Source organism: Heterodontus francisci, chromosome 1 (genome assembly GCF_036365525.1).
Source record: "Heterodontus francisci isolate sHetFra1 chromosome 1, sHetFra1.hap1, whole genome shotgun sequence".
Taxonomy (NCBI): Eukaryota; Metazoa; Chordata; class Chondrichthyes; order Heterodontiformes; family Heterodontidae; genus Heterodontus; species Heterodontus francisci.
In genome coordinates, this window is record NC_090371.1 from 137,523,825 (window position 1) to 137,549,096 (window position 25,272).

A 25,272-nucleotide genomic window follows, 5' to 3' on the forward strand; every position below is an offset into this window, starting at 1 on the left:
ACTAGTGTTTTATACAGCTCCATCATAACCTCCCTGCTCTTATATTTTATCTCTACCATAGAGTTATAGAGTTATACAGCACAGAAACAGGCCGTTCGGCCCATCTATGGCTCGGCTACTAAAGGCAAGTATCCCATATACCTTCCTAACTACCTTATCTACCTGTGCTGCTGCCTTCAGTGATCTATGGACAAGCACACCAAGGTCCCTCTGTACTTCCTAGGGTCCTACCATCCATTGTATATTCCCTTGCCTGTTAAGTCCTCCCAAAATGCATCACCTCACACTTCGCAGGATTAAATTCCATTTGCAGCTGCTCCGCTATCTTACCAGCCCATCTATATTGTCCTGTGATCTAAGGCTTTCCTCCTCACTATTCACAACACCACCAATTTTTGTGTCATCTGCGAACTTACTGATCATACCTCCTATATTCACGTCACCAGGACCATGCTTAGAAATTGAGTTCTCCGGACTCTACTAAGACAACTGGTCCTGATGGTTTTACTCCCATTGACTTCAAAGTGCAATTCCAACCCTACTCTTATTCTCTGGTGTCAGTTCAGTTTTTTTAGTTCTGGTCTGTTTTTTGTTCATGGAAATTTATTTTTATTTGTTTATCCATCTTACCCTAGCAGCTTAGTATGCTTGTCCTTGCATTGGTACTTCCTGAAACCTGCTGTAAACTCAAAGAACAAAGAACAGTACAGCACAGGAACAGGCCATTCGGCCCTCCAAGCCTGCGCCGATCTTGATGCCTGTCTGAACTAAAACCTTCTGCACTTACGTGGACCGTATCCCTCTATTCCCATCCTATTCAAGTATTTGTCAAGATGCCTCTTAAACTTCGCTATCGTACCTGCTTCCACCACCTCCCCCGGCAGCAAGTTCCAGGCACCTCACCACCCACTGTGTAAAGAACTTGCCTCGCACATCCCCTCTAAACTTTGCCCCTCGCATCTTAAACCTATGTCCCCTAGTAACTGACTCTTCCACCCTGGGAAAAAGCATCTGACTATCCACTCTGTCCATGCCACTCATAACTTTGTAAACCTCTATCATGTCGCCCCTCCACCTCCGTCGTTCCAGTGAAAACAATCCATGTTTATCCAACCTCTCCTCATAGCTAATGCCCTCCAGACTAGGCAACATCCTGGTAAACCTCTTCTGTACCCTCTCCAAAGCCTCCACGTCCTTCTGGTAGTGTGGCGACCAGAATTGCACGCAATATTCTAAATGTGGCCTAACTAAAGTTCTGTACAGCTGCAACATGACTTGCCAATTATACTCTGTGCCCCGACCGATGAAGGCAAGCATGCCGTATGCCTTCTTGACTACCTTATCCACCTGCGTTGCCACTTTCAGTGACCTGTGGACCTGTACGCCCAGATCTCTCTGCCTGTCGATACTCCTAAGGGTTCTGCCATTTACTCTATACTTCCCACCTGTATTAGATCTTCCAAAATGCATTACCTCACATTTGTCTGGATTAAACTCCATCTGCCATTTCTCTGCCCAAGTCTCCAACCGATCTATATCCTGCTGTATCCTCTGACAATCCTCATCGCTATCCGCAACTCCACCAACCTTTGTGTCGTCCGCAAACTTACGAATCAGACCAGCTACATTTTCCTCCAAATCATTTATATATACTACAAACAGCAATGGTCCCAGCACTGATCCCTGCGGAACACCACTAGTCGCAGTCCTCCATTCAACATTTACAGCAGGTTTCAGAGCTTCAGAAAGTACCAATGCAAGGCCAAGAGTGCTAAGCTGCTAGGGTAAAATGGATAAACAAATAAAAACAAATTTCCATGAACAATGAACAGACCAGAACTAAAAAAAAACTGAACTGACAGCAGAGTATAGGAGTAGGGTTGGATTTGCACTTTGAAGTCAATGGGAGTAAAACTCAAATTATTGTCTGAAAAATAACGACCAAATTTTGAATTATTAATAAGGTTTTCAGCCAGACCATTCTGTTACTATTGAAAGCTTTGAATCATTTGTCATTACTTTAGAAATCTCCAAAACTTTAGTCAATGTCTGACATTTTGCTATTGTCATGCTAGGCCTCCACCTGACAACAATGAGGCACATTAATTTTGTCATGAACCTTAATTTTAAACTGTCACTGGTGTGGGGGGGGGACTTGTTGAACAGATCAGCTGTGGCTAGAAAAGACATTTGCATATGAGCAGACGGTGTTTGGAAGGACAAAGCAGCCATTCCCTGACATTCAACCCACAATGAACTTTTGATCACCAGACGTTGGAGGTGGGGGAGCTCAGGTTGACTGCTAAGGTGCACGAATACACAAATGGACATGGTCAAACCAGCCAGTCACATAATTGGGTCGTTATTTTTCAGACAATAATTAGAGTTTACAGCAGGTTTCAGAACTTCAGAAAGTACCAATGCAAGGCCAAGAGTTCTAAGCTGCTAGGGTAAAATGGATAAACTAAAACAAATTTTCATTAACAAAAAACTGACCAGAACTAAAAAAAAAACTGAACTGACAGCAGAGTATAGGAGTAGGGTTGGAATTGCACTTTGAAGTCAATGGGAGTAAAACCATCAGGACCAGTTGTCTTAGTAGAGTCCGGAGAACTCAATTTCTAAGCATGGTCCTGGTGACGTGAATATAGGAGGTATGATCAGTAAGTTCGCAGATGACACAAAAATTGGTGGTGTCGTAAATAGTGAGGAGGAAAGCCTTAGATTACAGGACGATATAGATGGGTTGGTAAGATGGCGGAGCACTGGCAAATGGAATTTAATGTGGAACCTGAGTTTTTGAATTTGTACAAGCCGTTTGGGCAGGAAAGCAGTTTGCTCCTAGCCTGAGAAGATCTCTCTCCTGTCTGTTCCCATCTCTTTCTTACAAGCCTCTGAATCCACTGAAGACACATGAACCCCAAGAGAGAAAAGTGTCCGACAGCGAACAAGGTTTAAGATGAATACGGGGCCCCAACAAAAAGCAAGATCTGCCTACAAATCAAGGACTCGACAGTGAGCTTGAAAAACCGTAACAACAGCTCTTCAGATGTTGCCTCAAACCTTTCCACTTTATTTTTCTTCTCTTTTCTGTCTCTATTTGCATGTGTGTATTGCGTATGCATGCTAGTGTGGGCGCGTTGTGTATCTGTCGGCATCAACTGAATTAGAGTTTAAGTTTAATAAATTTCAACTTCTTTAAACCTAAGAAAGCCTGTTTGTGCTGGTTTCTTTGCTTTATAATTGGAAAGCAGTGAACAAGGATTCACCAAGGGGGAGTTTAAAAACATAGTGTGTTTAAAATTAGACCCTGTTACAGTAAGACCAAGTGAAGGCTGAAAGGGAACCCTAGACCTCTTTCCCACCTGGTCGTATCAAAAATTTGGGTGCTAGCATCTGGGATTGACTCACAGACAAACGAGAGAAATTGGAAGTGGGAAGCCAAATTGTTCCCAATCCAAAAAAAAAGCAAGATTTCATTACAGGTTTTCTTGTGGTTGTGAGTGCTTGAATACTAATGTGTCTCCAATTGAAGTGAGTAGCTCTCCAAGCCAGGGTGAAGTAACTTGGGATAAGTTAAAAGCATTGTCCATGGAAGAGTTGAGGAAAATGGCTGAGCAGTGTGGGATCACTGTACGTGGCAAGGCTAGGAAGTCTGAACTCCTAAGACTAGTGGCCAACCATGTTTCCCTTGAATATGAAGCAGAAACAGGGTTAGAAGCAGACTCCGACAGGGTCTTATTAGCAAAGATATGATTGGAACAAAGGAAACTTGAATTTGAGGAAAGGGAAAGAGAGAGGCAGGAGAGAGAGGGAGAAAGAAAGAAAGCCTTCTAGAAGGAACGTGAAGAAAAAGAGAGGGAGGAAAGAGAAGGAATCTTCCAGAAAGAATGCAAGGAAAGAGAGCTGAGATGACTTGAGTTAACTAGGGGGCAACAGTAATCCCAGTGAAAGCATGGCCAATATGGAGGGGCGTAATTCGGGGCTGGGTACAGAATTGTTAAAATTAGCTCATCTAATCCCCAAATTCATTGAGGAAGATGTAGAAGAATTCTGTGTCTTTTGAGAAACTAGCAAGGCAGCTGAAATGGCCAGCTGAGACCTGGCCTCTTTTACTGCAAAGCAAGCTAACTGGAAAAACCCATGAGGTTTATTCCCTGTTTCCAGATGAGAGTTCATCAAATTACGAACTGACCAAACCAAACATGCTATCCTCAGGGCATATGAATTAGCACCTGAAGCCTATCGCCAAAAGTTTAGAACCCTCAAGAAACAAGCTGATCAAAATTACCTGGAGTTTGAAAGAAGTAAGCAGCTGACTTTTGACCAGTGGCTGAGGGCTCTTAAACTGCAGCTCAGCAATGGGAATCTCAGGGAAGCAGTTCTGTCAGAGGAATTTAAAGACACTCTCCATAAAGACCCATGTAGAGGAGCGGCGGGTTCAGAGAGCCCAGCAAGTGGCCGTTCTCGCTGATGAGTTTGCTTTAATTTTTAAGTCGGTTTCCTGAGAACCTTTCCTAATCACCCCCACAAATCCGAAAAGGACGAAGGGTGGGAAAGTGATAGGAACCCAAGCAGTCCTCGGAGAGAAAGAAAAGCAGGAGACACAGAGAATCCTCCTCTAGCCAAAAAGGAAGGTGCTGTGAGCAAGAATGAGACCCTGAGATCTGTGTGCTTCCATTGTAATAAAGCAGGGCATTTAAAAGCTGACTGCTCGAAACTAAAGGGAAAACCGGTAGGGTTAATCAGGGCACACCCGCTCAGGGAAGAAGGGAGCTTGATGGAAATCACAGCAGAACAAGCTGTGGCTTGAACTGCAGTAAGAGTGAGACCCAGGAAGCTTACGGTTGCAAGTGGAGGAAAATTTAATAGGATTCCAGAAGATTATTAGAGTTTGTGTCTGGAGAGAAAGTAACCCCATACCCCTCAAGTGGGGCAAGCAAACCCGTAGTAATTCTCAGGGACATGGGCCACTAGATCCCTTTTCCCTCAGAGTGCAGTGAACACCAGAGTGGTGGTGCATGGTATTGGAGGGCAGTGTATGCCTGTACCTGTACGCCTGGAGTGCGACCTGGTTTCGGGACCGGTGACCATAGGGATTGTCCCTACTTTGCCTGTGGACGGGGTTGACCTGCTCCTTTGTAATGATCTGGTGGGGTGAAAGTGGTAGCCCCCCCAGTAGTGAAAGAAAGATCGCAGGAGGTCAGAGAGATAGGGCAGTGGTGGGAGACGGACCCCTGAGTTTCACTGAATGTGTAGTGGATCAAGCCATGATCAAACTAGCTCCCCCAGAGGAGACTGCATTGGCACTGCAGGCAGATGTCTGAGTTCTGCCTGTCCAAGACTTTCTTTGGAAAGTTGGAAGACACAGGGAATGAATTAAATGGATTTTCCCCAGGTGAAGCTCAGCGAGCCGACCCAGTATTGCAAGAGTTAGCACGGGGAAAACTCTACGCTGGTTGGAGTCATACCTAGCGCAAAGGAAGATGTTTGTGGTTGTTGGAGGTCAATCATCTGAACTCCAGGACATCACTGCAGGAGTTCCTCAGGGTAGTGTCCTAGGCACAACCATCTTCAGCTGCATCATCAATGACCTTCCTTCAATCATAAAGTCAAAAATGGATGTTCGCTGATGATTGCACAATGTTCAGCACCATTCGTCACACCTCAGGTACTGAAGCAGTCAGTGTAGAGATGCAGCAAGACCTGGACAAGATCCAGGCTTGGGCTGATAAGTCGCAAGTAACATTTGCGCCACACAAGTGCCAGGCAATGACCATCTCCAACAAGAGAGAATCTAAGCATCTCCCCATGACATTCAATGGCATTACTATTGCTGAATCCCCACTATCAACATCCTAGGGGCTACCACTGACCAGAAACTGAACTGGAGTGGCCATATAAATACTGTGACTACGAGAGCAGTTGAGAGGCTAGGAATCCTGCGGTGAGTAACTCATCTCCTAACTCCCCAAAGCCTGTCCACCATCTACAAGGCACAAGTCAGGACTGTGATGGAATACTCTCCACTTGCCTGGATGGGTGCAGCTCCAACAACACTCAAGAAGCTCGACACCATCCAGGACAAAGCAGCCCGCTTAATTGGCACCGCATCCACAAACATTCACTCCCATTACCACTGATGCACAGTGGCAGCAGTGTGTACCATCTACAAGATGCAATGCACCAAGACTCCTTAGCACCTTCCAAACCCGCGACCTCTACCAACTAAAAGGACAAGGGCTGCAGTTGCATGGGAACACCACCACCTGCAAGTTCCCCTCCAAGTCTCACACCACCCTGACTTGGAACTATATCACTGTTCCTTCACTGTCGCTGGGTCAAAATCCTGGAACTCCCTTCCAAACAGCACAGTGGGTATACCTACCTCCCATGGACTGCAGCGGTTCAAGAAGGCAGCTCACCACCACCTTATCAAAGGCAATTAGGGATGGACAATAAATGCTGGCCTGGCCAGTGATGCCGCACAGCCCATGAATGAATAACAAAAAGGCTGCCCAATCTGAAAGTGAATCAGAGGGAGACCCTGATCACTATTATTTAAAGAATGAGGTACTGGAGTTCTCATCACAGACCTGAGAGCAAGGAGTGGACAGTAGTTCAGCAGTTAGTGTGGTACTGGAGATAAATATTAAGGGGCCACGAGACTACAGTGGCTGTACATGCCGGTATATGAAAGACCGAAGACTGCATAAGACTGGCCACCTCCACATAGATGTGGTGGAGTACTGCAGGAGTTGCCACATGTGCCAGGTTGAGGGGAAACCCCAACCTACAGTGAAACCGGCACCCCCATATCCTGTACCGGTTTTAGGAGGATCCTCCAGCACAGGGCTGGCGAACTGTAAGGGACCCCCGCTGAGAACAAAAGGTGACAGACAGGCACAAGGCTGGCAAAGGTTTAGACAGAGAAAGGGAAAAAATGACCAAGAGGGCAGGTTAAAGGAAGTCCTGGAGGAATCCCAGAGGAATTCTGGTCGAAAACGAGGCTCCCGAATGGTATGTTGCCTCCCAGGTGCACGGGTCAGGGATGTCTCAGATCGGCTGCAGAACATTCTAAAGGGGGAGGGTGAACAGCCAGTTGTCATTGTGCACATAGGCACTAATGATATAGGTAAAAAACGGGATGAGGTCCTACAAGCAGAGTTTAGGGAGTTAGGAGCCAAGTTAAAAAGTAGGACCTCAAAGGTAGTAATCTCAGGATTACTACCAGTGCCACGTGATAGTCAGAGTAAAAATGAAAGAATAGTCAGGATAAATGCGTGGCTTGAGAGATGGTGCAGGAAGGAGGGGTTCAGATTTTTGGGACATTGGGACCGGTTCTGGGGGAGGTGGGACTATTACAAATTGGACGGTCTACACCTGGGCCGGACTGGAACCAATGTCCTTGGAGGTGCTTTTGCTAACGCTGTTGGGGAGGGTTTAAACTAATGTGGCAGGGGGATGGGAACCAATTGAGGTCAGTTGACAGTAAGGAGGTAGTAACAAAAGCCTGTAAGGAACTAGATAATGAAGTCAGTGTGACTAAGGGGAAGAGCAGGCAGGGAGCAGATGATAAATATAAAGGGACTGGTGGTCTGAGGTGCATTTGTTTTAATGCAAGAAGTGTAGTAGGTAAGGCAGATGAACTTAGGGCTTGGATTAGTACCTGGGAGTATGATGTTATTGTTATTACTGAGACTTGGTTGCGGGAAGGGCATGATTGGCAACTAAATATCCCAGGATATCGATGCTTCAGGCGGGATAGAGAGGGAGGTAAAAGGGGTGGAGGAATTGCATTACTGGTCAAAGAGGATATCACAGCTGTGCTGAAGGAGGGCACTATGGAGAACTCGAGCAGTGAGGCAATATGGACAGAACTCAGAAATAGGAAGGGTGCGGTAACAATGTTGGGGCTGTACTACAGGCCTCCCAACAGCGAGCGTGAGATAGAGGTACAAATATGTAAACAGATTATGGAAAGATGTAGGAGCAACAGGGTGGTGGTGATAGGAGATTTTAATTTTCCCAACATTGACTGGGATTCGCTTAGTGTTAGAGGTCCAGATGGAGCAGAATTTGTAAGGAGCATCCAGGAGGGTTTTCTAGAGCAGTATGTAAATAGTCCAACTCGGGAAGGGGCCATACTGGACCTGGTGTTGGGGAATGAGCCCGGCCAGGTTGTTGAAGTTTCAGTAGGGGACTACTTTGGGAATAGTGATCACAATTCCGTAAGCTTTAAAATACTCATGGACAAAGACGAGAGTGGTCCTAAAGGAAGAGTGCTAAATTGGGGGAAGGCCAACTATACCAAAATTCGGCAGGAGCTGGGAAATGTAGATTGGGAGCAGCTGTTTGAAGGTAAATCCACATGTGATATGTGGGAGGCTTTTAAAGAGAGGTTGATTAGCGTGCAGGAGAGACATGTTCCTGTGAAAATGAGGGATAGAAATGGCAAGATTAGGGAACCATGGATGACAGGTGAAATTGTGAGACTAGCTAAGAGGAAAAAGGAAGCATACATAAGGTCTAGGCGGCTGATGAAAGACGAAGCTTTGAAAGAATATCGGGAATGTAGGACCAATCTGAAACGAGGAATTAAGAGGGCTAAAAGGGGTCATGAAATATCTTTAGCAAACAGGGTTAAGGAAAATCCCAAAGCCTTTTATTCATATATAAGGAGAAAGAGGGTAACTAGAGAAAGGATTGGCCCACTAAAGGACAAAGGAGGAATGTTATGCTTGGACTCAGAGAAAATGGGTGAGATTCTAAACGAGTACTTTGCATCGGTATTCACCGAGGAGAGGGACATGACGGATGTTGAGGTTAGGAACAGATGTTTGATTACTCTAGGTCAAGTCGGCATAAGGAGGGAGGAAGTGTTGGGTATTCTAAAGGGCATTAAGGTGGACAAGTCCCCAGGTCCGGATGGGATCTATCCCAGGTTACTGAGGGAAGCAAGAGAGGAAATAGCTGGGGCCTTAAAAGATATCTTTGCAGCATCCTTAAACACGGGTGAGGTCCCGGAGGACTGGAGAATTGCTAATGTTGTCCCCTTGTTTAAGAAGGGTAGCAGGGATAATCCAGGTAATTATAGACCAGTGAGCCTGACGTCAGTGGTAGGGAAGCTGCTGGAGAAGATACTGAGGGATAGGATCTATTCCCATTTGGAAGAAAATGGGCTCATCAGTGATAGGCAACATGGTTTTGTGCAGGGAAGGTCATGTCTTATCAACTTAATAGAATTCTTTGAGGAAGTGACAAAGTTGATTGATGAGGGAAGGGCTGTCGATGTCATATACATGGACTTCAGTAAGGCGTTTGATAAGGTTCCCCATGGCAGGCTGATGGAGAAAGTGAAGGCGCTTGGGGTCCAAGGTGTACTAGCGAGATGGATAAAGAACTGGCTGGGCAACAGGAGACAGAGAGTAGCAGTGGAAGGGAGTTTCTCAAAATGGAGACGTGTGACCAGTGGTGTTCCACAGGGATCCGTGCTGGGACCACTGTTGTTTGTGATATACATTAATGATTTGGAGGAAAGTATAGGTGGACTGATTAGCAAGTCTGCAGACGACACTAAGATTGGTGGAGTAGCAGATAGTGAAGGGGACTGTCAGAGAATACAGCAGAATATAGATAGATTGGAGAGTTGGGCAGAGAAATGGCAGATGGAGTTCAATCAGGGCAAATGCGAGGTGATGCATTTTGGAAGATCCAATTCAAGAGTGAACTATACAGTAAATGGAAAAGTCCTGGGGAAAATTGATGTCCAGAGAGATTTGGGTGTTCAGGTCCACTGTTCCCTGAAGGTGGCAACGCAGGTAAATAGAGTGGTCAAGAAGGCATACGGCATGCTTTCCTTCATCGGACGGGGTATTGAGTACAAGAGTTGGCAGGTCATGTTACAGTTGTATAGGACTTTGGTTCGGCCACATTTGGAATACTGCGTACAGTTCTGGTCGCCACATTATCAAAAGGATGTGGATGCTTTGGAGAGGGTGCAGAGGAGGTTCACCAGGATGTTGCCTGGTATGGAGGGCGCCAGCTATGAGGAGAGGTTGAGTAGATTAGGATTATTTTCATTAGAAAGACGGAGGTTGAGGGGGGACCTGATTGAGGTGTACAAAATCATGAGAGGTATAGACAGGGTGGATAGCAAGAGGCTTTTTCCCAGAGTGGGGGTTTCAATTACTAGAGGACACGAGTTCAAAGTGAAAGGGGAAAAGTTTAGGGGGGATATGCGTGGAAAGTTCTTTACGCAGAGGGTGGTGGGCACCTGGAACGCATTGCCAGTGGAGGTGGTAGATGCGGGCACGATGGAGTCTTTTAAGATGTATCTAGACAGATACATGAATGGGCAGGAAGAGAAGAGATACAGAACCTTAGAAAATAGGCGACATATTTAGAGAGAGGATCTGGATCGGCACAGACTTGGAGGGCCGAAGGGCCTGTTCCTGTGCTGTAATTATCTTTGTTCTTTGTTCTTGTTCTTTGAAATCCCCTGCTGTCCGGTCAGACAACCCTGAAAAATGTGAAAAGGTAGACCCCACATCCTCCTATGTAAATACAGACAGTAGAAGCACCCCACCAGAGTTGCTAACAGCATTTACAGGAACCTGCAGAGACAAAGAAAGACCTCTAGGGGCAGAGAATCCGTGCGGGTAATGCTTCACCTAGTCGAAGTGCCACGGGGCGTGCAGTGGAGTCTGCACAAATACCTGTAGGCAGGAGTGTCCTCTGGGACAAAGGGGAGATTAGCAAAGAATCCTCCCCCACAGTCAGACAAAAAACAAACCACCAATCCCCTGAAGTGAAAAGCCTTTGCATGACTCAGCAAAGTACTGAAAGAGGGTTCAAAATAGACCCGCCCACTACTGACTTTAAAAAAAAAATTACCTCAGCAGGAACAAAAACCCTAGGCAGCCATAGAAATGGGCAAATGGAAGAGAAGCTTCCCTAAAAAAATGTTTATTGCGATGCCAAAAAGGGGGCAATTAAAGCACCACTGGCACCAAGAGAAGACAGGCTGTATTAAGTTTTAGGATTTATGAATGAATGAGAGAAATGCATGTTTTTTTCTGTATCTTACATTTTTCTCGACACTTTTAATGCGCCTTTTCTCAAGTCGCATTTCATTCTGCTGCGTTTGGAGGTGTTTTGCTTGGCCCCCACCTGCTAAGAATGAAGCACATTAATTTTGTCATGAACGTTGATTTTAAAATGTTACTGGAGTGAGGGGAGGACTTGTTGAACATATCAGCTGTGGCTGGAAAAGACATTTGCATATTAACAGATAGTGCTTGGAAGGACAAAGCAGCCATTCCACCCACAATGGACTTTTGATCACCAGACATTGAAGGTGGGGGAGCTCGCATTCCAGGTTGTCTGCTGAGATGCCAGAATACATAAATGGACATGGTCAAACCAGCAACCTGCTGTGCAACCTGAGTTTTTTTGAATTTGTGCAAACAGTTTGGGCAGGAAAGCAGTTTGCTCCTTGACTGAGAAAATCTCTCTCCTGTCTGCTCCCATCTCTTTCTCACAAGCCTCTGAAGACACATGAACCCCAAGAGAGAAAAGTCTCCTACAGTTTTAAGAAGAATACTGGGCCCCAGTGAAAAGCAAGATCTACCTACAATCAAGGACTGTACAGTGAGCTCGAAGAACCGTAACAACAACTCTTCAGACATTGCCTCAAACCTTTCCACTTTATTTTTCTTCTCTTTTCTGTCTCTATTTGCTTGTGTGTATTGCATATGCATGCTAGCATGGGCGAGTCGTGTATCCGTAGGCATCAACCGAATTAGAGTTTAATAAATTTCAACTTTTCTTGTTCAAACCTAAGAAAGCCTATTTGTGCTGGTTTCTTTGCCTTATAATTGGAAAGCAGTGAACAAGGATTCACCAAGAGGGAGCTAAAAACATGGTGTGTTTAAAATTAAACCCTGTTACGGTAAGACCAGGTGAAGGCTGAAAGGGAACCCTAGATCTCTTTCCCACCTGGTCGTAACACTATATAAGTTACCCTTTATTTCTTTGTTTTTATTAGTCTTTTGCAAATGCAACCACCGTCAATTCTTACCTTTGATCTTTGACTTTATTCGTAGTCCGCCTTCATCCATTGCCATTCTTGCCCTCGCTTTCTTTGACATCAAGTAGAACGACTACAGCTTTTTTACTTTCTTCTTGGGATGTGGATAATGCTAGCAAAGCTCCCTTTATTACTCTTTTTTTTAATTGCTCTATGAAGGTACTGGGCTGTTTTCTGAAACCATTGTAGTCCTTACACTGATAGTGCTCCACAATGACATTTAGTCGGAAATTCTAGGATTTTGACTGAACAGCGATGAATACCTTTCCAAATCAGATTGTGCGTGACTTGGGAACAATTTGGAAGCGATGGCATTCCAGTAAAATTGCTGCTCTTGTGCTTGGTGTCGAGGTCAGGATGATGGGGGATACTGTTGAAGTAAGTTCATTGAGTTGCTGCAGTGCATAGTGCAGTCACCATAACCCGCTGGTACAGGGGTTGGATATTGGTAGCAGTGGTACTAATTAACTGGTCACAGTTCAGTCCTGGAAAACATTGAGCTTCTTGAGTGTTGTTGTGGTTGCATCCATCCAAGCGAGTGGTGAGTATTCTGTCACGTTCCTGACTTCTGCCTTGGAGATGTTGCAGTGCCTTTGAAGGATCAAGAGATGAACCACTTATCACAAGAGACCAGCCTCTCCACTACTCTTAGAGTCATGGAATAGTACAACACTGAAGACGACCATTTGGGCAATTGATTTTGTGCCGGCTCTTTTGAAGAACTATCCAGTTAGTCCCACTCCCCAGCTGTTTCCCCATCTCTCTGCAATTCTTTCTCCTTCAGATATTCATTTCCCTTTAAAAGCTACAAATGAATCTGTTTGCCCCGCCCTATCAGGCAGTGCAGTCCAAATTGTAACCACTTGTCATGTCGAAAAGATTTTCCTCATAACACCTCTGGTTCTTTTGCCAACTACCTTAAATCTGTTCCTATCTCTTCTTTGAATCAGCTGCCATTTTTCCTGACAGCCTTTGATTCCAATTTATTCTGCCCAGATCCATTCTTATCCCATTGAAGTTGACTTTCCCCCAGTTAATTATTCTTACTCTAGATTGTTCTTTGTCCTTTTCCATAGCCAACCTAAACCTTATGATACAATAATCACTGTCCCCTAAATGTTGTTCTTTTGATAATTTGATCCATTTGGCCCACCTCATTCCCAAGAACCAGGTCCAGCAGTGCCTCCCCGCTCATTGGACTGGGAACATACTGCTTTAGAAAATTTTCCTGAACACACTGGAGGAACCCTTGCCCCTTTCCGCCCTTCACGCTACTACTATCCCAGTCTAGATTAGATTAGATTAGATTAGAGATACAGCACTGAAACAGGCCCTTCGGCCCACCGAGTCTGTGCCGACCATCAACCACCCATTTTATACTAATCCTACACTAATCCCATATTCCCAACAAACATCCCCACCTGTCCCTATATTTCCCTACCACCTACCTATACTAGTGACAATTTATAATGGCCAATTTACCTATCAACCTGCAAGTCTTTTTGGCTTGTGGGAGGAAACCGGAGCACCCGGAGAAAACCCACGCAGACACAGGGAGAACTTGCAAACTCCACACAGGCAGTACCCGGAATCGAACCCGGGTCCCTGGAGCTGTGAGGCTGCGGTGCTAACCACTGCGCCACTGTGCCGCCCCTATATTAGGATAATTAAAGTCCCCCATTATAACTCCTCTATAATTCTTGCACCTCTCTGTAATGTCCTTGCAAATTTGTTCCTCTACAGGTTCCTCCAAGAGGTTCAAGGTTCTTGTAGCTTGTATGGATGAGAGCAGAGGATGTAAGTTGTATGAGCGGACGGACCATGGCACTGTCGTACAGGAAGCCACTTAATTTGGGGGAATAAATAGAAATGTTGTGCTAGTGGGGGATACTATAGTCAGTGGGATAGACACAGTTCTCTGTAGCTTGGAGCGAGAGTCCAGAAGGCTCTGTTGCCTGCCTGGTGCCACCGTTCGGGACATCTGCTCGGGACTGGAGTAGAGCTTGCAGTGGGAGGGGAAGGATCCAGTTGTATTGGTCCACCTGGGTACCAATGACAGGACTAGGAAAGAGGTTCTGCTTGGGGATTATGGGCAGCTACCAACGACAAATAGGACTAGGAAAGAGGTTCTGCTAGGGGATTATGGGCAGCTGGGGGCTAAATTAAAAAGCAGAACCTCAAAGGTAATAATCTGTGGATTATTACCTGAGCCATGAGAAAATGGCATAGGGTAAATAAGATTAGAGAGATGAATGAGTGGCTCAAAGACTGGTGTGGGAGAAATGGGTTTTAATTCATGGGGCACTGTCACCAGTAATGGGGAAAGTGGGAACTGTACCGTTGGGATGGCCTTCACCTGAACCCTGCTGGGACCAAGGTTCTGGTGATTCGTATAACTAGAGCAGTGGCGAGGACCTCAAATTAAGTAATAGGGGGAAGGGATCATGTGAGGGGAGATGTGGTAAATTAAAGGGAAACAACAAGGTAATAGAACAGGGTCGCGAATTGTGTAATGATAACCAGAGTGTGGCAGGAAGGGACAGAGCATGCAAACTTAAGAGTTCACCAGCAGATAAGGCCAAAGATTGCAAAAATGTTAAAAAGACAGTTAAAGGCTCTATCTAAATGCTCACAGCATTGGTAACAAAATGGATGAATTGTTAGCACAGATAGAAATAAATATGTATATCCTGATAGCCATTGCGGAGACATGTTAGCATGGTGAGCAAAGCTGAGACCTGAATATTGAAGGGTATTTGACATTTCAGAAAGACAGGAAGCTCGGAAAAGGTGGTGAGGTAGCTCTGTTAATTTAAGGATGACCTTAGCTCAGTAGTGAGAGATGACCTTAGCTCAGTAGTGAGAGATGACCTTAGCTCAGTAGTGAGAGATGACCTTAGCTCAGTAGTGAGAGATGACCTTAGCTCAGTAGTGAGAGATGACCTTAGCTCAGTAGTGAGAGATGACCTTAGCTCAGTAGTGAGAGATGACCTTAGCTCAGTAGTGAGAGATGACCTTAGCTCAGTAGTGAGAGATGACCTTAGCTCAGTAGTGAGAGATGACCTTAGCTCAGTAGTGAGAGATGACCTTAGCTCAGTAGTGAGAGATGACCTTAGCTCAGTAGTGAGAGATGACCTTAGCTCAGTAGTGAGAGATGACCTTAGCTCAGTAGTGAGAGATGACCTTAGCTCAGTAGTGAGAGATGACCTTAGCTCAGTAGTGAGAGATGACCTTAGCTCAGTAGTGAGAGATGACCTTAGCTCAGTAGTGAGAGATGACCTTAGCTCAGTAGTGAGAGATGACCTTAGCTCAGTAGTGAGAGATGACCTTAGCTCAGTAGTGAGAGATGGCCTTAGCTCAGTAGTGAGAGATGGCCTTAGCTCAGTAGTGAGAGATGACCTTAGCTCAGTAGTGAGAGATGACCTTAGCTCAGTAGTGAGAGATGACCTTAGCTCAGTAGTGAGAGATGACCTTAGCTCAGTAGTGAGAGATGACCTTAGCTCAGTAGTGAGAGATGACCTTCGATCAAAAGAGCAAGATGTAAAATCAGTTTGGGTAGAGATAAGAAATAGGAAAGGTAAGAGGTCACTTGCGGGAATAGTTTATAGGTCCCCAAACAGTATTTGCACTGTAGGACAGAGTATACAGGAAAAAATAAATGGCGTGTTTTTTATTTCTTTGGAATGCAGGGCTAGCATTGGTTGCCCATCCCTAATTGCTCTTGACAACTTAGTGGCTTGTTAGACCATTTCAGAGGGCAGTTAAGAGTCAACCACACTTCTGTGGGTCATAGGAACAGGAGTAGGCCATTCAGACCATCGAGCCAGCTCCGCCTTTCAATACGTTCATGGCTGATCGTCCATTTCAATGCCTTTTTCCCACACTGTCCCCATATCCCTTTATGTCATTTGTATTTAGGAATCTGTCAATCTCTGCTTTAAATATACTCAACGACTGAGCTTCCACAGCCCCCTGGGGTAGGGAATTCCAAAGATTCGTAACCCTCTGAGTAAAGAAATGTCTCCTCATCTCGGACCTAAGTGGCTTCCCCCTTATTTTGAAATTGCGTCCCCTGGTTCTAGACTCCCCAACCAGGGGAAACATTTTAGCAGCATCTACCCTGTGTATCCCTTTTAAGTATTTTGTAGATTTCAATGAGATCACCTCTCATTCTTCAAAATTCTAGAGAATACAGGCCCAGTTTCCCCAATCTCTCTTTATAGGGCAGTCCCGCCTTCCCGGGAACAAGTCTGGTGAACCTTCGTTGCAGTCCCTCTATGGCAATAATATCCTTCCTAAGGTAAGGGGACCAAAACTGCACACACTACTCCAAGTGCAGTCTAACCAAAGTTCTATACAATTGAAGCAAGACTTCACTACTCCTGTACTCAAATCCTCTTGCAATAAAGGCTAACATACCATTAACCTTCCTAATTGCTTGCTGCACCTGCATATTAGCTTTCAGTGACTTATTGACGAGGACACCCAGGTCCCTTTGTACATCTACACTTTCTAATCTCTTACCATTTAAAAATACTCTGCACTGCACATCTGTTCCTCCTACCAAAGTGGATAACCTCACATTTTTCCACATTATATTCCATCTGCCATGTTCTCACCCACTCACTCAGTCTGTCCAAATCCCCTTGACGTCGCTTTGAATCTTCCTCACAACACACATTCCCACCTAGTTTTGTATGATCTGCAAACTTGGAAATATTATGCGTGTCCCCACATCCAAATCATTGATATATATATTGTGAACAGCTGGCGTTCAAGTAATGATCCTTGCGCTACCCCAGTATTCACAGCCTGCGAGAATGCCCCATTTATTTCTACTCTGTTTTCTGCCGTTAACCAATTCTTAATCCATGCCAGTATATTACCTCCTATCCCTTGTGCTTTAATTTTACTAACCGACCTCCTGTGGGGGACTTTATCAAAAGCTTTCTGAAAATCCAAGTATACTACGTCCACCAACTCCCCTTTATCAATTCTGTTAGGAACATCCACCAAAAACTTCAGGTTTGCCAAACAAGATTTCCCATTCATAGATCCATGTTGACTATGCCAAATCAGATTATTATTATCCAAGTGTCTATTTATCACGTCACATTCTAGCTTTTTCCTTACTACTGATGTAAAGCTAACAGGTCTGTAATTCTCGTTTTCTCTCTCCCTCCCTTCTTAAATAGTGAAACATTTGCTACCTTCCAATCTATAGGAACCATTCCAGAATCTATAGAAATTTGGAAGATGATCAATGCATCTCCATAGCATCTCTTTCAACACTCTGGAATGTAGAATATCAGGTCCCGGGGACTTATCAAACTTCAGCCCCATTAATTTCTCCAGTACAACCTTCTTACTAATACTAATTTCCTTCAGTTCTTCATTCTCCCTAGTCTCTTGGACCTCAAATTCTGGGAGATTTTTTGTATCTTCCTCAGTGAAGACAGACACAAAGTAACATTTAGCTTCTCTGCCATTTCTCTATTCCCCATTATAAATTCTCCTGACTCTGCCTGTAATGGACCCACATTTGCCTTAGCCAAGCATTTCCTTTTTACGTACCTGTAGAGGCTTTTACAGTCCGGAGTCACATGTAGGCCAGACCAAGTAAGGATGGCAGATTTCCTTTCCTAAACAACATTAGTAATCATATGGGCTTTTACGACAATCGGTTATAGTTTAATGGCACTATTACTGAGACCAGCTTTCAATTCCAGATTTTTTTAATTATTTGAATTTAAATTCCACCAGCTGCTGTGGTGGGATTTGAACCCGTGTCCCCAGGGCATTGGCCTAGGTCTCTGGATTACTAATGTAGTGACATTACCACTACACCACCATCTCCGTAAGAAAGGTACTGCAATAATCATGGGAGACTTTAATCTACATGTAGATTGGGTGAATCAGATTGACAAAGGTAGCCTGGAAAATGAGTTCAAAGAGTGTATTTGGGACAGTTTCTTAGAGCAGTAAGTTCTAGCGCTAACCAGGGAGCAGGCTGTTCTGGACCTGGTAATGTGCAATGAGACAGGATTAATCAATAACCTTGTAAAGGAGCCTCTGGGTGACAGCGATCATACATGATAGAATTTCACGTTCAGTTTAAGGTGAGAAGTGTGGGTCTAAGACTAGTGTTTTAAACGTAAATAAAGGTAATTATAAGGGTATGAAGGTGAAGTTGGCTAAAGTGAGCTGGGAAACGAGGTTACAAGGTAAGACAGTAGGGATGCAATGGCAGACGTTTAAGGCGATATTTAATAACTCTCAGCAAAGATTTGTCCTAGTGAGAAAAAAAGACTCTCTGAGAAGGATGCATCATCTGTGGCTAAATATGGAAGTTGAGGATAGTATCAAATTGAAAGAAACACTACAATTCTGCGAAGATTAGTGGCAAGTCAGAAGATTGGACAGATTTTAAGAACTGGCAAAGGATGACAAAAAAAGGGAGAAATTAGAGTATGAGGGAAAGCTAGCTAGAAATATAAAAACAGATAGCAAGAATTTCTACAGGTATTTAAAAAGGAAAAGAGTAACTAAAGTGAGTGTTGGTTCTCCAGAGAGAGTGTCTGGGGAATTAATAATGGAAAACAAGGAAATGGCAAAGGCGTTGAACAGGTATTTTGTGTCTGTCTTCACTGCAGAAGACATGGAAAACTTCCCAAAGATACTTGAAAATCAAAAGGCAAAAGGTGGGAGGAACTTAAAACAATCACCATCACCAGGGAAAAGGTACTGGGAAAACTATTAGACGTTAAGGCTGACAAGTCCCCAGGACCTCATGGCCTGCATCCTAGGTTCTTAGAAGTAGCTGCAGAGATAGTAGAGGCATTGGTTATAATCTTCCAACATTCCTTAGATTCTGCAAGGGTTGCAGCAGATTGGAAAATCACAAATGTAACACCTTTATTCAAGAAAAGAAGGAGACAGAAAGCAGGAAACTATAGAACAGTTAGTCTAATATCGGTCATAGGGAAATCAGTTATGAAAGAGGTTATAGCAAGATACTTGGGATCAGACAGAGTCAACATGGTTTTGTGAAAGGGAAATCATGTTTCAGTAATTTATTAGAGTTCTTCGAGGAAGTAACAAACATGGATAAAGGGGAATGTGGTGTACTTGGATTTCCAAAAGGTATTTGATAAGGTGCCGCATCAAAGGTTACTACACAAAATAAGAGTGCTTGTTGTAGGGGCTAACATTAGCATGGATAAAGGACTGGTTAGCTAACAGGAAGCAGAGAGTAGGGATAAATGGGTCTTTTTTGGGTTGGCAAGCTGTAGCTAGTGGAGTGCCACAGAGATCAGTGCTGGGGCCTCAACTAATTACAATCTATATAAATGACTTGGATGAAGGGACTGACTGTATGGTAGCTAAATTTGCCGATGACACCATGATAGGCAGAAAAGTAAGTTAAGAGTCTACAAAGGGATATAGATGGCTTAAGTGAGTGGACAAAAATTTGGCAGATTCAGTATAATGTGGGAAAATGTGAGCTTGTCCACTTTGGCAGGAAGAATAAAAAAGCTGTATACTATTTAAATGGAGAGAGATTATAGAACTTGGTGGTACAGAGGGACCTGGCTGTCCTGGTACATGAATCTCAAAAAGTTAGTATGCAGGTATAGCAAGTGATTGAGAAGGCACATGGAATGTTGGCGTTTATTGCAAAGAGAATGGAATATAAAAGTAGGGAAGTTTTACTGCAGCTATACTGGACCTTGGTGAGACCACATCTGGAGTACTATGTACAATTTTGGTCTCCTAATTTGAAAAAGGATATAATTGCATTAAAGGCAGTTCAGAGAAGGTTCACTCGACTCATTCCTGGGATGAAGGGCTTAGCTAATGAAGAAAGATTGAACAGGTTGGGCCTTTACCCATTGGACTTTAAAAGAATGAGAGGTGATCTTATTGCAACATATAAGATCCTGAGGGGAGTTGATAGGGTGGATACTGCAAGATGCTTCCTCTTGTAGGGGAGACTAGAACTAGGGGACGCAGTTTAAAAATAAGAGACCTCCCTCTTAAGGTGGAGATGAGGTCAATTTGTTCCCTAACGGTAGTTAGTCTATGGAATTCTCTTCCCCAGAAAACAATGGAGACTGGGTCATTGAATTTATTCAAGGCTCAGTTGGATAGATTTTTGATAGACCAGGGAGTCGAGGGTTATGGCAGGGCAGACAGGAAAGTGGAGTTGAGACCACAATCAGATCAGCCATGACCTTATCGAGTGGCGGAGCAGGCTCGAAGGGCCAAATGGCCTACACCAGTTCTATGTTCCTAACCCTGATTTACACTTTATTTCTTTCTCCCTTACTCTGACCCCACCTAATAATTTGCTAGTCCCTACTCTAGTGCTATCTATCTCTCCCAGTATTCTGTGTATCTTGGTGTTCCTCCCTGATATTTCCTCCTGGTTCCCACACCCCTGCCAAGTTAGTTTAAACCCTGCCCTATAGCAAACAACATTTATTAGCAACCTTGTTCTTATCTGACATTTTGTTTATATAAAATATTATCTCAAAGTTTTCTGTTGGTGTTCATAAATTTCTTCCTAAATGCATTTGACTTTTCAGGATCAGACAGACCATTGAACAATGGGGGAGCTCATAAGAGGAGCCACACCACCAGGTTACAGCCTGGTCAAGATGCCATTGTCATTACAACTGACAAACAGGCTGAATTATGTGATATTTTTAACAATTCCTAAAATGCCAGAATACTTGGAGAAAAACACATTTAAAATAGTACAGCTTTTGTGCTCGGATAGATGGACAACCTAGCAATTTCTGTTGTCAGTTGTATGTTATTTCAACAACTTTTTCAACACTCAAATTTTGGGGCAGGATGTTGGAGCTCCAGTACGCTGTGTCAAGAAAATAGCACACACATCATGGAATAGAATTTCCCAGATAATGTGCTCTTTTTCTCATTGTTACGGCCAGGTGAGGAGGGGTTCTCAGGCTCCCCTCTTGCCCTTTCCTCTTATTTGACCGCAACAGGGTTTATTCCTTTTCAACAGTGGTTGTGCACACTACCACCATGAGTGTTTTACCTTTTTCCTTAACTGAGATTGTGAAAGAACCAATTGGACAGGTTTTCCTGAGCTTAAACAAGAAAGAGGTAAGTTTATTATACTTAATCCGATTTAAAAATACGCTACACGTTCACACGAGAATCTCACACACAAGATTACAGGAGGGAAAATAGATTTGGTGGTTAGATTAAACTCCAGAATAAATGGAACTTAAATACAGTCTGTAAAGCGGGTGATCCAGTAGTCCTTGGCTGAAGCTGTATTCTTGAAGTTCTTGGTTAGTCAAAATGTATTTTGGCTGGCTTACTTTGCTCCGGGTTTTCCTGAAGGCAGAATTGCAGTTGGCTCTCATCCCTTTGTCGCTGGCTGTAGCAGTCTGTAGGCTTGAAGGGTCCCCTAGTCACAGACGGTTTTCACGATGCTTTCTGTGGGGGGGGGGGGGGGGGGGGGGTGGTGGAGGGGTGGCGGTGGAGAGAGAGAGAGACAGGGGAGCAGCAGCCTTTGGATCTGCTGTACACTTAGTTACTGCCTGTCTTTGTGACAAAATTTCCAGTTTCTTAAGCGATGAAGAGGGTCACATGGTTCTCTCACTCCCCTTTGTTTTTAATGAGGTCCTAAGTCTAAAACCCAAAACTTCTTAGTTGGGTTGGCAGTGTTTACGCCCTGGAGGGAGGTGTCCATTTATGAATGCCTCGAGATGGTTTGGAATGTCCTGCTAATGAGGGTAATCTGTCTAATCTCAGTTAGTAAAGCATTGTTTTGGCTCAGCTTCTTGTTAGACCTTTTGCTTTCAGTTCAATCTCCCAGTATTTCAGATGTAAATGGCAGTGGCCATCTTTGCTGCTACTTTTTTAAAAAGTTATTGTCGGGTTTTTTTGTCATTAAAAGTCTCAAGTTTCCACCCGATGAAACTAATAGTTCCCATTTGGCATATAGGGCTTTCCTGACACTCATCCATGTAACAATGTGGGTTGTGAATCAGAAGTGGATTTCTTTAATGCCCTTGTTGTACTAGTTGGCTTGAATTTTCAAAATTTGATGTCCACAATCTGAAATAAGCAAACTGTTCTAACTAAAACTGGTTTTGAGCTGAACTTTGATCAGATGCCAGCAAATCAGTACATCACTGGTTTCCTTTAGTTCATCTGCCCAAGTTCACAACAGAACTTCAGTTATACTGAAATTATTTTGGTTTCAGTGATCCCAATGTCCAGTATAAGCATAGTTTAAAAAATGCTGAGGGTTTGGAGTTTTGAACTGTGGTAATTAGCAATAAATTTAAAGTATTGGAGTAAATAGTGCACAGGTTGGAAAAGAAATTCCATTGCTCGTTCAGAAACCTAGATTTACATTTTATGTGAACAAAAATGGATCAGGGGAGATGGGGCAGCACCCATTCAGAGGATGCAATTTTGGTACCTTGAATCTTGTTAATCTTGAAATAATGCTCAGATTTTGAGCTAGTCAGTAGAATTATGTTAAATTTCCTATGTATTGGAATGAGTATAACTGAGTTTTACTTAATGGTGATATTTATACATATTATTTTGTTTCCAATGTGCTCTGGTTGACTGGTTTCAACTCTTTATTTTTAATGGAATTTGTTTCATCAGTTCTTTAATCAGGTCCTAGTTCTGGGGAAGTCTTCGGTCAGTGATTTGTCTGAACACGTTTTTGATCTCATTATGGAGCTATTCGCTATTGATCCTCATCTACTGCTCTCAGTTATGCCACAGCTTGAGTTTAAGCTCAAGGTAAGTTTCAGCTCTGTTGATGCATTGGTGACTGATGAGACATAAATCTCTTTGCAATTAATGATCACCTTTTGGATTCTGATGTCAAAGCAATTTTGTTTTGATCTAAAGACTGGTGATGGGAATAAAAAGGGCTTTCAATGGGCAACAGTATTGGATAAATTCTGAGACGAGCAAAGGCCGGTGAGAAAAATGAGAAGATTAATATTAAATTTAAGATTGTCTGTAATAACTGAAGTGACAACTAATGTTTTTTAAAGCAGCTGTAGTAAACAGAAGTTAAAATATAAATCCAGATAAGTGTTTACAAGAGGCTGGGATCTAAGGACAGATAAATAGAAAGTTATTAAAAAAAGTTACAACCTACTCCTGTTAATTTGAAGTTGCTTAATTCAAATTACTGGATAATTCACATTGTGTTTGTAAGGCCCACTGTGCCAGTTGCTTAATTCGAATTTCTGGATAATTTGAATATTTTGGGGGTAAAAATGACTGAATTATTGCAAGTAAATTATATTGCCTTTACCTAGAAATAAGAGAGATTTGCTGAAGTGAAATGTCTGATTTCCAGGAACTGCAGAGGAGGACCTAAACTAGGCAAATAGCAAAGGATATTCTGGCTATACCGAGGTTAGGTATGCTTAAAAGAAACAAAATTCCAAGTCTGCACATCTTGCACCCAAGTGCCTTAAAGCAAATGAGGGGTGAAATTAGTGAAGCTGACATTTTGTAAGTTTGCTAAACTTGGGTGATCCTGAGCTTCGCAAAGTGGCTAACATTGCTACATTGGTGACTGATAAGACAGAAATCTCTTTGCAATTAATGATCACCTTTTGGATTCTGATGTCAAAGCAATTTTGTTTTGATCTAAAGACTGGTGATGGGAATAAAAAGGGCTTTCAGTGAGCAACAGTATTGGATAAATTCTCCATTGTCTAAAATGACTGTGGAGACCAGTGACTGAAATATTTTGTGGGAAAGTATTTTAAACAACTTTCAGATTTTTAGTGTATGAGCAGCAGGAAAATAATAACTTGTTAAAGGAGAGTGCGTATGGACTCAAGAAAGGGAGTTTGAATTTAACAAAGTATACTTGGGCTTTTTGAAGATATCATTGAAGTTTATTGGATATTCCAAAAGCTTTTGATACTGTTCCACTTAAATGATTAATGGCTAAGGCACATAGTCATAAAATAATGGGTTAGAAATGGCACTGGCTAGAAAATTGATTTATAACAGTGTATCTATAAACAGATTTTTCAAGCTGGAAATAGATTGAGTAGGGTAGTCCAGAGAGCATGCTGGTGCCCCAATTCTACATTTGTACATTTTGCCATAGGACCTTGTAACTGAAACAAGGTACCGTCTCCCTATATCAAATTCGTTTTCCAATGTGCACAGCCCACCGAAACTCTAAAATAATTCTTGAATTATTGGAACTTAGTTTATTTTGGGTTTTTTTTTGATTTTCTTATATTTTGGCTTCTGTATTTTAGATTGCACTCAGGTGAGTCTTGGGTCCCTGTGAGTTTCTAGTTTCACTGGTCTTAATATCTATCTAACATTTTTTCCAAATTGTGTTAGCAATACTGTGCCTTCACAGGAATTTTATTTCATCTCTGAAAATCAGGAGAGCATCACAACATCAGACCTCATTTTGACTTCAGTAAATATGTTGAAGAAAAGGGATAAGAGCATTCGAAAAAAAATATACTAACCTGCTTTGCAACAGAAACAAATTGTCACACTCTAGATTCTAAACTACTAGAGTCATAGAATTATACAGCACAGAAACAGGCCCTTTGGCCCATTGTGTCCGTGTAGCTGACCTTTGCATGTGCAGTAAAAACAAGAAATGCTGGAAACACTCAGCAGGTCTGGCAGCATCTGTGGAGAGAGAAGCAATGTCAACATTTCAGGTCAGTGACCCTTCTTCAGAACCCCAGGGTCACTGACCTGAAACATTGACTTTGCTTCTCTCTCCACAGATGCTGCCAGACCTGCTGAGTGTTTCCAACGTTTCTTGTTTTTATTTCAGATTTCCAGCATCTGCAGTATTTTGCTTTTATTTGTATGTGCAGTATTTGTCTTGCGAATTGCAGGAACTCATTAACCTAACTTATCTTTTGGAAGGTTCAAACCAACTTAATGATTTAAACAGTTTAACCTATTTAAGCACCCTTAAAACAGTTGCTGGGGTTTGTTGAATTTAAATGGCTGTTAGCTTAAGTCAGAAGAACCTGCAAGTCATATTCTTAACTTGACAAATTGCACATATTTTTGTTTGTGGCTTCGCTGCTCCCCTCCGCCTTTCTGCAGTTTTGGAGATGACTGATTTAAATCTATGTGACATTTATATTCAGTTAAGCTGGGGACAT

At 43.2% G+C, this 25,272-nt stretch overlaps 1 protein-coding gene across 4 annotated transcripts in view; it reads left to right on the forward strand.

Moving 5' to 3' along the window:
• Positions 1–25,272, forward strand: part of pds5a (PDS5 cohesin associated factor A) — a 312,001-nt gene that overhangs the window by 114,606 nt on the left and 172,123 nt on the right. For all 4 annotated transcript variants that reach the window (XM_068036537.1, XM_068036525.1, XM_068036541.1 and 1 more), the window contains exon 8: positions 22,754–22,894. In XM_068036537.1, the coding sequence (XP_067892638.1) occupies positions 22,754–22,894 (141 nt within the window). The remainder of the gene's footprint in view (positions 1–22,753; positions 22,895–25,272) is intronic.